Here is a 12,742-nt window from a genome sequence, read left to right on the forward strand (position 1 = left end):
AGTTAATTTAATATTTGAGTATTGAATGGTCATGGTAGTCAAAATGTCAATAAACATTAAATTCCTTGACAAATTGAACACTGTGTTGGTGTTATTCAGGTTTTAAAGTAGTATCCAACACTTCGTGACTCCATTTGGGCTTTTCCTGGCAAAGATTCTAGAGTGCCTATTCATTGCCTAGCTCATTTTACAGATGAGAAAACTCAAACAGAGTGAAGGGACTTGAAGGGTCACATTGACAGGAACTGAGACAATATTTGAACTCCTGATTCTAGACCTGGCGCTCTGTCCACTGTATCACCTACTTGTTCCTAAATGGAACAATAGGCATACATATTATTTATCAGAAACAATAAAATATAAAGTAATGCTGCAACTTGAAAGGGTAAAATTCCTTTGATGACTGAATTCTATTTTTCATATTACAGAATTAATAAAGGAGAGGTTTAGGAGATCTTCCAGTTTAGCACTATGACATTTTGGATTGCCATATAGGAAATTTGACTGTGAGAATGAAGCAAACTAGACAGATGTCTCCATCTCCTGTAACTAATTCTGAACAGCCAATGTAAATTTGGGGAATGTATAAAATGTGAAATCTAAAAGGAGTTTTGTCAATTAAACCAGTCTGAATCCCTTATTTTACAAGTTTAGGAATGAGAGGGGGTGGAGTGACTGGCTTAGGATCACATATCTTAACAGAAACAAGTGAGACTTTAACCCATCGTTCTGATTCTAAGGCAGTTTTACCAGTAATTTTCATCTGTTGATATCCACTGAGAAGGAATAGACTGTGAACCTGGCATTGTTAGATTGTTACTTGACTTTCATAGATGACAACTTCCCAAGAGTTGAAACTGGATTTTAGGCATTCTATTAGATGGGTTAGAAAAGTGGTAGTTGGGATGGCTAGGTGGCATGGTGGATAAAGCACCACCCCTGGAGTCAGGAGTACCTGGGTTCAAATCTGGTCTCAGACACTTAATAATTACCTAGCTGTGTGGCCTTGGTCAAGCCACTTAACCCCATTTGCCTTGGAAAAAACCTAAAAAAAAGTGGTAGTTAAAAATGTTTAGCTGGTATGCATTTCCATTCATGCCAACCACAATCAATGACCCGTAAACCAAGTGACTTTGATATACTGTGAGACTGTATATTTATCTTGTCTGCATGACAATAATATGGTATATCACTTTTCTGGAGATATTGAAAATAAGCACTCCCCAACTTCTTTCCCATGCCCTTGTTTTGATATTCAGGCAAGGTATAGCCCATTCTCAATTCACCACTGTGTTCCATTATCACCCAAGAGATGGGACTCCCTTCTGGATTCAGCAGACAGCATCCAGGGAAATTTTGGAGGCAGCGTTTGACAAATCTCAGACTCATCTCATTCTTCCCATACTTCCAGTTATTATTCACAAGTTCAGCATGGGAAACATCCATCAGGGAAGGTTTGAAGTTGTCATTTGTTCTGCAAAGGAAACATTAGCTTGAATGGTTTTGTTTTTGTTTCCCAAAGAGGTCCTTCTTATTTGTAGATCTTTGCTCCAAATATTCTCTAGGTTGGTGATCTCCCTAAAATCCACTTCTAACCTCCATCTTACTTTTTTCTATCCATTGATAACTAATCTATCCTTCAAAGCCTATTTCAAGTAATACCTTCTTCAGAAAGTGTCTTTGCCCCCCCATTCAAAACAAAATTTTTCTAATATGGTTTAGCAATTTGTTTTGAATTTTAGTTATTTTTTCTTGTGTACATCACTCATCACCATCATAAGATCAATTTCATTATAGTGAAGGCAATCTGAGCTATATCTCTTCTTCTCCTATAGCACCTTGCTCAGTGCTTTACAAATGGTTCAGTTTGGTTTGGAAAAATAGACTAATTTCTTTATTCAATACTGACTTTAAATATTTCAAAAGATTTAACTTAATCAGTGGGTTAGTTCATCTATTATTACTCTTCCTCACCCCCATGAAAAATCATCTTTTAAGGGTGAACCCATTGGGTTTAGGCATTTTCCTACTTAGCTACCTGAGTCTTCCGAAGACATGTATTTAGTTTATTTCTTAGTCATATTCAAAACCTATCCAGTTTGGAAGCTCTTCCCCAGCTTTCTCTTTTTGGGTATAACATTCAAGGATCCAAAATCACAGAAATGCCACAGGATTAACTGAAGGTGGTGAACCAGGGTATTAATTTACCAACTCCCTTTCATATCAAAAGCCTCATATCATAGAACAAACCCTTTGATTAATAATATATAAGCTCCCCTATAGAGCATAAGCTCCTTGAGCAAAGGCACTGATTCACTTTGTTTCTATATCCAACTCTCAGGACAGAGCTGATCACAGAGTACATGATTATTAAATGTTTTTGATAATTTTCTACCTTTTGAATGCCCAATTTTCTGAGTTGGCTGCTTCATGTGACGTCATCAGCTTGCTAGTGTTGGAGGTAATAGATTTCAGAACAGTATCTGCTATGTAGAGAATTCTGTTGGAGTAATCCACCTGTACTGCCTTGGAAACCACAATATCGCTTATCTTTTCATTTAAAGCCTTTTGACAACCTGGAGAAAGGAGGACAGTAAATGTATGCATACATATATACATACATCCATACATTAAATATATGGAGGACAGTACATACAAATACACACACACACACACACACACACACGTATATATATATATATATATATATATATATATATATATATATATATATATATTGCATAACCCAAAACAAAGACTCATTGAATCATTGAATTAGATCTTTGTCAGACTTTAGAGGCCATTCAGAGAACTCCCTTTCTTTACCCAGAGAGAAACTGAGACCCAAAGAGGCTAAATGACTTCATTAAAGACCTCCATATATTAAGTATCTAAGACATTTGGGATATAGGGTATGTTCAAGAATGGCTAATACTTCTGGTGTATAGGCAGCCAAGTCTTTTTCAGGTTGCATTCCAACTTTGATACCCACCTGACTCACCTAATTCTACCTGTGACTCCAAGAAGCTGTTGCATGCACAGTGGCCGCACCCTAGTAAATTGTTTCAGTAGACAAGTAAACCAGATTGAAGGTAACTAAAGGAATCTCAAATTCATTGTTGAATCTACTCCAAGCATCTGAAGTCTTCCATTGGTGAAATGGGCAGGTGAGAGCAATTAGTTCCAAAGATCATGAAGAAAACTAAAGCAAGAATAGAGCTTTGTCAGATACTGAAGATGCCACATCTATAACCATCTTGTCTTGACTCTGTCTTGCCATTTTACCACGATGACTTTGGAAAAGAGAGTGAGACCAATAACTCTGCACAACTCTGACTCACTGAAATCCAATTTATGCATGAATCAAAGTATACCACCCATATCACTTTACCATCCCTATCTCAAAACTATCTGGCTACAGGCAAGTGACAAAGCAGCAGGTGGGTATACACTGGTAGCTGTAGGCACAACCCTGCACACAGGCAGCCCAGACCATAGTGTCATTTTCCAAATGAAAGCAGCAGTGGGATTCAGTAGGCCCCTGGGTGTCTGAGCAACCCTTTTAAGGATCACATTGCTCTCCTCCTGTTGAGAGGAAGGGGCTACAAAAGTTGTCCAAAGAACTGTCTGCTTACCCAACATTGGCCTGATTGTCATAACAGGAGGGGATCCCACTCTCTGATGAAAAAGCAAATTAACTTCCAACAAAAGTGAATCTTAGAGAGATTCAGGTTTCTTGGCTTAGTAAGAAAGCAAATGAAATTAAGTTTTATGCAGATAGTAACAATCTAAAATGTTTAATGATACCTTGAAGGGTATTCATGGGTCAAAGAAATATATTGGATCTCAACTATCCAATGCTTGATGCAGCCACATTGATTATTAATAGGGATATGATCCTAGAGAAATAGGCTGAACACTTCCACAGTGTTCATAACAGACCATCATCAATCAAGATATAGCACTAATCATTTATCTCACGTTGAAGTCAATCCATCCCTAGTTGAAACTCCAAATGAAGATAAGATTTCCATGCCATTAGGCTCCTTTCACTGGCTAAGCATCTGGTATGGATTCAATTCCAATAAAGATTTACAGAATGGGGACTCCAATGTTCATCCAAAAGCTGACTGAAATTTTCCAGGGTATATAGCAAAAAGAGGTTATTCTAGTGTCCATCTCTGTAAAGGTAAAAGGAATAGAGTGTCCTTTGGCGGTCATTGTTAAGATTCTTTCCAGAATCCTCCTCAATCCTTCTCCTGGAAGATGGTCATCTCCCTGAGAGCCAATGTGACTTCAGAAAGGGATGAGGAATAGTCAATGTGGTATTTGCCACCAAATAACTCCAGGAAAAATGACAGTAATAGAATAAAGGTTTGTAGGCTTGACCAAAGCCTTTGATACCTTCAGGCATGAGGGCTTGTAAAAAAATTATATTAAAATTTGGTTGCCCAGAGAAATTCATCAGTATTGTACCTTGCTTTCATGGTGACATACTTGACTGGGTTCTGGCCCAAAAGTAGCTCAGAGATTTAAAATTTAAATAAATTTCAAAGTTGATAGTTTTGCCAATAAGGAAAATTAGAGTGAGAGAAGTCAAATTGCAAAGCTAATGTGAGAGCATAATTTAAGCCCAGGTCTTCTTGATTTCATGTCAAATATCCTATCAACTGGATGATATTGATTCTTTACTAAAAGTACAAGGAGTGAAGCAAAAACGAGATTCTCTACCAAAGGACAAACACTCCAGCCAAGAAAACCCGAGTTCCAAATCAACCTCAGCCATTTGCTACGTCTGTGATTCTGGGCAAGTCATTTAAACTGACAAGCTCAAAAAAATAAAAATTGACTCAGAGCTTTTTCCTCTCTGAGTCTCAGTTTCCTTCTATGTAAAATGAGAGCAGAAGAAGGGAACAAATATTTCTAAGTGCCTATTATGTGCCAATTGATTTGAAGTCAATAGGCCCAACTTCAAATACCAGATCTATCTTTTATCCACTGTGTAGCCTTGACCAGGTCATTTTATTTCCCTAAACCTCAGTTTCCCTATCTCAAAATGAAAATAATAAGTTCACTCCCCTTTTCTTTTATCATGACTTTATATATATATATATATATATATATAAAATCATGTGTATATACCTCTTTTGCCATTTCATCCATATTGCAAATTCCTTCAGAACCTACATAATACTCTATTCACCTTGGTAGCATCCAATAGTATCCAATACTAATATGGTACCATAAATAGGATAAGGATAATTGGAAGCATATAGCACTGACCTTAGACTCAGAAAGATTGTGCCTCAAATCATGCTTCTGAAGCTCCTTCTATGTGAAGTTCTGGGAAAAGTCAGTTACTCTGAACCTAAGTATTTTTCCTTCATACTCCCAAGGAGTGCCAGCCTCAATCTTTTTGCAGTGAGGTTTAAATGAAACCAGTTTTTCCTTTCACCTTGAAGCTATTACCTTGGATTGTGAGATTTTGTCTCCAGTTGATAACATCATCAGATGTTAAAATCTCTGGCAACTTCTGAAGATCCTTGGAGAAGATGTGGTAGGTGTTTGCGTAGTGATCCTTGTCATCCATCATTTCCTTCATGGGAGATCAAGATTGGGTAGAGAAAAAGATAAAATAAAAGGAAAGAGATCTAGATGTTAGAGAATTATTTATGTTAGATCTTTTTGGTGGTAGCAAAACATTTCAAATTGAAGGAATATTCATCAGTAAGGGAATGACTGAACAAGTTGTGGTATATATGAAATATTCATGCTGTAAGAAAGGAGGAATAGGATGCTTTCAGAAGATCTTTCAAAAACTTATGAGGCAAATGAGGCAAAGTGAAATGAGCACAACCAGGAGAACACTGTACACTGAAATTGCAATACTGTGCAACTGTGAATGACACCTACTGCATGTATATATGTGAGTATGTGTTCATAGATAACCATAATGATATCTATAGAACTTTCTTTCATGGTTGATGTATTGGTTGGTTTGATAAGCAACACTTTTTTCTTTGTCATCTTATATCATGTTCAAAGGATGGCTTCTTGGGTATCAAAGGAGAAGGAGATATATATATGGAAATGAATATGATAGAAGAACAAACTGTATTAACCAAAACAATCATTTTTACAAGACCTGAGAAGCTATAGAATCAGAGAAGATAATTGACAGTAATTAGCTAAATTCAGATTGGTAGGAAAGAAGAGTTGAGAATGTATCCATTAAGGTGAGTGGAAGTAATGAAGAATCAATGGACAATAATGGGGAATTTTGTTAGTTTGGTTGTGTAAAGGAAGAAGAGGTCAGAAGGGCCTCACAATCAAGCAAAACCTCAATATGAAAATGAACTAGATCTAATTGTCCCACAAATCTGGTGCAACTTTGTGTAATTTGGGGCGGCAGAAAGAAGGCTTTTGTCTCTAGTGGTAGAAATCTCTCTTTCTTAATTGCCCTTTTCTAATACTTTGCTACTCACTGAACCTACCTGTTTCTGAGGTCGAGTGATGACTGTCTGATAATCTGGCCAGGAATCTACTAGCACCTCCAGGTTGAAGGGGTTTCCACGAATAATGTGAAAAATGGAGCCATATACCTAAAGCAGAAGAGAAATGCAGATGAGTCTAGGAATGTAAGGCAGCAACCTAAAATGGAAAAGGGAGTTGGGGATGAAGAAAAGGATAGGACCTTCCCAGGATGAGATGTACTAGGAGTGGCATCCCATGACTCAACACTGAACCTCAATAGTGCTGTTGGCATCCTAGAACAGCCCTTCACATCTCATCCAGATTCTATCCTTTGGAAATATAGGGAAAGATGCATGATCTTACCCTGAAGATGTCTTTGTCCCTGAGGTCGCCTCCTACCTCCACTGGGGTCCTGCTTAGACTCATCATTTCACAAAGTGCTCAAGTCATCCCATGGCTCTACTCCTGATTCTCCAGGCTTTTCTAGCTCGTGTTCATGTGGATAGTCTTTCTCCCACCAATTATTATTCATGTATTTTCTTCTCTCCTTAGCATATTAAGCTCCTTAGGAGAAGGGATGTCTTTTTTCCTTATATTTGAATTCTGGCATAGAGCAGGCACTAAATAGAACTCTCTCTCCCTCTCTCTCTGTCTCTGTCTTATCTCTGGCTCTGTATGGCTGTGATTCTGTTTATATGTCCATATGTGGCTTTGACTCTCTTTCCCCCCAAGATCTAGAGTCTAGGACAATTATAATCATGGCGCTCGAACACAGATATTGTTGAGTACTTACTTTACAAATTAAGAAAAAGAGGCTCGGAAAAGTCTGACAAACCAATTAGTCCAATGCAGTTCCCCTCTGGAGACCTGCCATCTACTTCACCAGAATTGATGCCACTTCTCTCTGAAAGTCAAAGTAATCATAGAAGAGCTGCATTTCTCTCTTTGCCCTTTATGCTTCTCTCCCCTTCTTACCTTTAATGACTCCGGAATGCTTTTGGTCAGGGATTGAAGCAGAATCTGCAGCATCTTGAAATCATGTAATCTAATCATTTTATATGAACCACTTCCTCTGGCTCTCAGAATAAAACAGTGGAGAACAGATGAATTCAAGGGACCTAGGACCTAGAAGGTGAAGCAGAAAACAAATGAATAAAGGGAGAGGGAGCCATAATTAGATAGATAGTAGTTCTGAAAGAGGCATGGGTGTTTTGGGGTGCTGGAATCTCAGTATTTCAATAATGTAATGTAGCAGTCTCAAAATTGCAATGAACCATTGACTATGTTTAGACAGAGAAATTCCCCAGGAATGGGAAGAGGGAAGATGATTATTCCACTGTCTTCAACCTATATCAGATCTCGTGTGGAGTATTGTGTTTAGTTCTGGGGACCAGAACTAAACCAGAAGAAATCTTCTGAGTGTACAGAGAAGGGCAGCTAGGAGAGTGACCAACCTTGGGTCCATGTTATCTAAGGATCTATTGAAATAACTAGGGAAACTTAACCTAGAGAAGATAGTGGGGACTGGGGGAGGATAGAGCTCTGTTTAGATATTTGGAGGATTTATCATGCAGAGGAGGGATAAGGTTGTTCTGTTTGATTCCAGAGGATTCAGAGTAATATATGAAAATTACAAAGAGGCAAATTTAGGTTTGATGTCAGCAAATATTCCAAAATATTCCAATGTACAAAAAATTAAAAGTACTACCTTTAGAGCTAGTTGGTCTCTCCTCTGGATATTTTTAAAGAGAAGTTTTAGATCACTGGAAGTCAGATGTGTTAGAGGAGAAAGAATCATCACCTCATGACACATGGTTTCTTCATGGAACAAGAAGAAAAAGGAGTTATCTCTACACTTACTGCTTTTGTTAACCATTGTAGCCAATAAGTGTCTCTGTAGTATTTTCTATGAAGATTTCACTCCTCCCCATAGACCAATATGCCTCCTCCCACTGAAGTGACTAAGGCAGTTTCCCTTTGTTCTGTTGTTTCTTTCTACTCTCTTGGGTTGAGGATAAGGTCTAACTAGGGGATCCTCATTTGACCAGTCACATTTCAGTAAGATAATTGCTTCCTGTTAACCTCAAGAATTCTTAACTGGGGATCTGTGTGTTTGTTCTTTTAAAAACTATATTTTGATAATTGTATTTTAATATAACTGTTTATTTAATATAATCCTGTTTTTATTTTGTATATTAAAAAATATGGGGGCAGCTAGGTGACACAGTGGATAGAGCACCAGCCCTGGAGTCAAGAGTACCTGAGTTCAAATCCACCCTCAGACACTTAATAATTACCTAGCTGTGTGGTCTTGGGCAAGCCACTTAACCCCATTTGCCTTGCAAAAGCCTAAAAAAATGCTTGTGAGAAAGATTTCATAGGTTCATAAGATGGCCAAAGGGATCCTTGATACAAAAGGGTTAAGAATATGTGATCTAGAAGCAATCCAGTCCACAAGGTTTCCCTTTTCTTATCTCTTATGATGCTTATTATCAACGATTAATAATAATAAATGTTATCATGATTCCTTTGAGTCCCCAAGCCAAGATGATGATCCTGGTTCTTTGGAAAGAGGTGCAGCTTATTGCAAATCTAATTAAAATTCTTTGCATTAACAGTAATCACTTACAGACTCTTCATTTATTCTCTGCTTTTAATTAAAGACACACACCCAATAGCAATCAAGATCAGTTTTATATTTGTCTAGAGAAGCTTGGCTTTCAAACAATGTTGAAAATAGCAAATGAACAGAATTTGCTCCTGTCTGTGGAGAGCCCAAGTTCTGATTGTCTGCCAGTTTGAACCTATCTGATCACTAGAGTTGTCTACTCTCAGATAAAGCAATTTTAGAGACATTTTCCTCTATTGAAGACCTGGTTACAGAATCATGGTCAAAAAGGAGGAAGGGACCTCAAGGGTCAACTAGTCTAATCCCCCATTTTACTAAAAAGGAAGTAAGGAGGTTAAGTCCTTGGTCCCTTCAGTTCTTTGCATACAAACCAGGAGTCTTATAAATGTTCACTAGCTGAAATGTTAAAATTCTGCTATAAATTGCTTCCACCTTTAAATGTTCTATTTCCACAACATGAGTGGTTAAGAAGTGGTTTTAGGGTATTTTGACAAACAGATAAAGTCTAGCTCCTTGGGCAACAAGGGCAAAATGATAGAGAGTTTCCACCACTCTAAGATCTCCAATGGGCAAGTAGCTGACAGAAAGTTGGATACCTACAGATTTAACTTCTATTAAATCTATTAAATTTCCTCCTTAATCCCATAATGCCAAAGATTACCTAGAGTTTGAGTAAAGTCAGCTGGCATTCTAAATTGTCTATAATATCCTTAGATTCACTCTCATATTGGAATGTTGACCAAGTTACCTTTTACATTGATTATCCCCAGAACATCTTTACTAGGCTACATACCACAAATGGGAAGGTTTGGGATATCTGAATCCTTGACTCTTTATTTGATAGTTCAAGCACTTCCTTCAAAGGCAACAAGGAATTGCACTGTGTCACCTGTGCAGGACTTCCCCTACTTATCACTATTCTTATAGACTGTTATATTTCCCAGCCTTAACATTCTCTAAAGTCATTTTCTTTTTGATTGCTTAGAAATTCCAACATTTGTTTTGTCACCAAGAATATAATAGGACTCTATTGTATCTAAATTTCTTGGTAGTGAACAGGAATATTGCAAAGGGTTTATTCTGATCTAATTTTTTTTCATGCATCTCTTAACTTGGTTGTATGTCTGACTCATTTTGAATTTTTAGATCTCTTACATTCTATATTTCAAGTCACAGCTCAATGGGTAGTTAATATTATCTCTCATTAGTCATCAAATATGGTGTAGATTAATAATTGTTACCAATTAAATAAAATTTAAAATTTTGCAAAACTCTTTAACTCATCCTATTAAAAACTTAATATGACAGGTTGCTTTTATTATTATTTTACAGAAGAAATAATGGAGATTCAGAGACAAGTGAATTGCCTAGGGTGATACAGCTAATAAATTTCTGAGGCATGATTTGAACCCAGCTCTTCCTGCTAGAGAGTTGAACCACAGAACTCTAGCTTCTATTCCTCATTGTCCCTAATATGGCATTATTTCTAGAGATATTAAATTGCTTCTATGGAAAGATGATGCATGAAGTCTCCACTTAAATTATACTCTTACCAGTATCCCAAACCTGCCACTAAAACTTTCTAAATTGGGAACCTCTTTTTGTGGTAATCTTATAGACATACATTTCTTAGTTCATGGCAGGTCAAATTTTTTTGAGTTATCTATTGTCAAAACCCCTACCCTGATCAGGCATCATGGCTGAGGAGTCATCACCTGAGAAATTCTCTTCCCTATCACCCTGGCCAGGGGTTGGACATAACTAAAGACATTAGAAGTCCATGCCTTCCAGAGTCTTCTCATGCTCTGATGACCTTTTTACAATTCTAGGAACTAGACCAAAACCTACTTTCTATTTCCATAAACTGTGATTTTGGTTGAACTTTCCATCTATCAGGAAATCATATTTCCATGCATCTTTGGCTTTATCTTACAACAACTATTAATCCACATCTACTAAATAACCATACAGTTTTTTTTCCTAGAAAAAGAAGTATTTAATAATGTCTATAAAGATTTTTAGCTCAATAATGAATATGGTAATATGGTAAATATTGAACTATAAATACTTGAGCCAACAGGGAAATCATTATCTCAGCAACATGCAAGAATATCAGTTATGAAATGAAGAATTTTTTTAATCATCAGCAGTGAGGGCTATAGAGAATAGTCTCTGATGCCAAGAAGTGTTCCAGCATCCTCAATTGCAAATATGAAATTAGGTCTGTGTAATGAATTAAATATATAAATATATTCTATTAAATATAAAAATATATTCTAAACATATGAAGTCTACAAATATTTCTGTGGCTTGTTTAGAATCAAGGTAAATTAGGATCATCATCTGAATTCATAATAGAAGGAGAGGATAGACAGAGGGAAAGGAAATAAATCAGAGAGGTCAAGAGAAAAATGAAAGAGACAAAAACAAAGTAAATGAAATAAAGAGGAAAGAATAGAAAAGAGGAGAGGAGAGGAGAAAAAAGGGCAAGGCAGGTCAAGACAAGAAAGAAAAGAAGAGAGGACAAATAGGCAGACTCAGGTTAGCAAGGAAGGAAATTTTAAAGGGAGAATTCTCTTGGCTCACCAGAGGAATGGGAACAAAGGAGCAGAGTCTTCAAGCTTTTTCAAAAGGATGACTTGAATAGGCTAAGGGTCAAATTTCTAGAAGTTCTTACTACTTCAGCTTTATATAGGTCCTAGGCTTAGTTATGTTTCCTCTGGGCTCCACCTCTTTGGAGGTAAAACATAAACTATTCATATTGGAAATATACATATGATCCAATGCCTAACTACTTGGAAATTTTCCAAGAGGAAAAAAAAATCAGATGGAAAAAACCTTGTCACTCCTCCACATGAAAAATACGTCAAATATCTCCACCCTCCTTTTCCCTTTGTCTCCTCTTCTCCAGGTTCTTTGACCAGTTCTTTCAATTAATGTTCACATGATATGGATTCAAAGCTCTTCACCATCCTGGTTGCCCTCTCTGGACACTCAGTAGATTACTAACTCTTTCAGATTCTGGTGTACATAACTGCCACAACACCCCAAATGAGATCTGATACAGATGGAGGACAGTGGAATGATCATCCTCGCTCCCCACTCTCCCACATCATTACTGGAAGATTCATCTCTCTTAGCCACACTGTCATTACATTTGGGGTTCTGCCACATCACAAAACTGATATACTGAAATTCCAGCACCTGAAACCTCCCAGATAATTATGGCTCCCCCTTCCTTTAATAATAAAGTTTATTTTGTCATTACCTCACCTTCTTGGTCCTATGTCCCTTGCTAATTGTAGAGTTCTCTAAGTATATCATTATATCAACTGCAGGGTGATAGTTTTGTTTCGTCATTTCCTACTTTAATTCTTTTCATTTCATTTTTTCCCAATGTTAGAGTTAACATTTTTAGTACAATATTGAATTACAGTGCTGATAATGTTCATTCTTTCTTCAGCTTTGGTTTTATTGAGAAGGCTTCTTTTTCATGCCCATTACAGATAATTCTTGCTGATGGTTTTAGAAAGATGCTACTTATCATTTTGAGGAAAATTTCCTTTATTCCTATTTTCTCTGAGGATTTTAACAGGCATGAATGCTGCATTTTTTCAAAAGTCTATTCAACATCTATTG

General features: G+C 37.0%; 1 protein-coding gene across 1 annotated transcript; it reads right to left on the reverse strand.

Annotated features, from left to right (window-relative positions):
• Positions 1-515: 515 nt before the first annotated feature.
• LOC141516662 (glycine N-acyltransferase-like protein 2) lies at positions 516-7,593 on the reverse strand. Its single transcript, XM_074227659.1, has 5 exons — positions 7,450-7,593; positions 6,495-6,602; positions 5,470-5,596; positions 2,396-2,576; positions 516-1,474 (listed from the first exon to the last, which is right to left on the reverse strand). Exons 1-5 carry the CDS (start codon positions 7,525-7,527, stop codon positions 1,063-1,065), a joined length of 906 nt encoding a protein of 301 aa, XP_074083760.1. The 5' UTR covers positions 7,528-7,593; the 3' UTR covers positions 516-1,062.
• Between the last annotated feature and the right edge of the window lie 5,149 nt (positions 7,594-12,742).

This window comes from Macrotis lagotis, chromosome 3 (assembly GCF_037893015.1).
Source record: "Macrotis lagotis isolate mMagLag1 chromosome 3, bilby.v1.9.chrom.fasta, whole genome shotgun sequence".
NCBI classification, from domain to species: Eukaryota; Metazoa; Chordata; class Mammalia; order Peramelemorphia; family Peramelidae; genus Macrotis; species Macrotis lagotis.

Excerpts from the sequence above, each read along its gene's own strand:
- LOC141516662 (XM_074227659.1), bottom strand. The coding sequence starts at position 7,527 with ATGATTAGATTACATGATTTCAAGATGCTGCAGATTCTGCTTCAATCC. Across the intron at positions 6,603-7,449 it reads GCATTCCGGAGTCATTAAAG|GTATATGGCTCCATTTTTCA; the intron begins GTAAGAAGGGGA and ends CTTCTGCTTTAG. Across the intron at positions 2,577-5,469 it reads ACAAAATCTCACAATCCAAG|GTTGTCAAAAGGCTTTAAAT; the intron begins GTAATAGCTTCA and ends TCCTTTCTCCAG.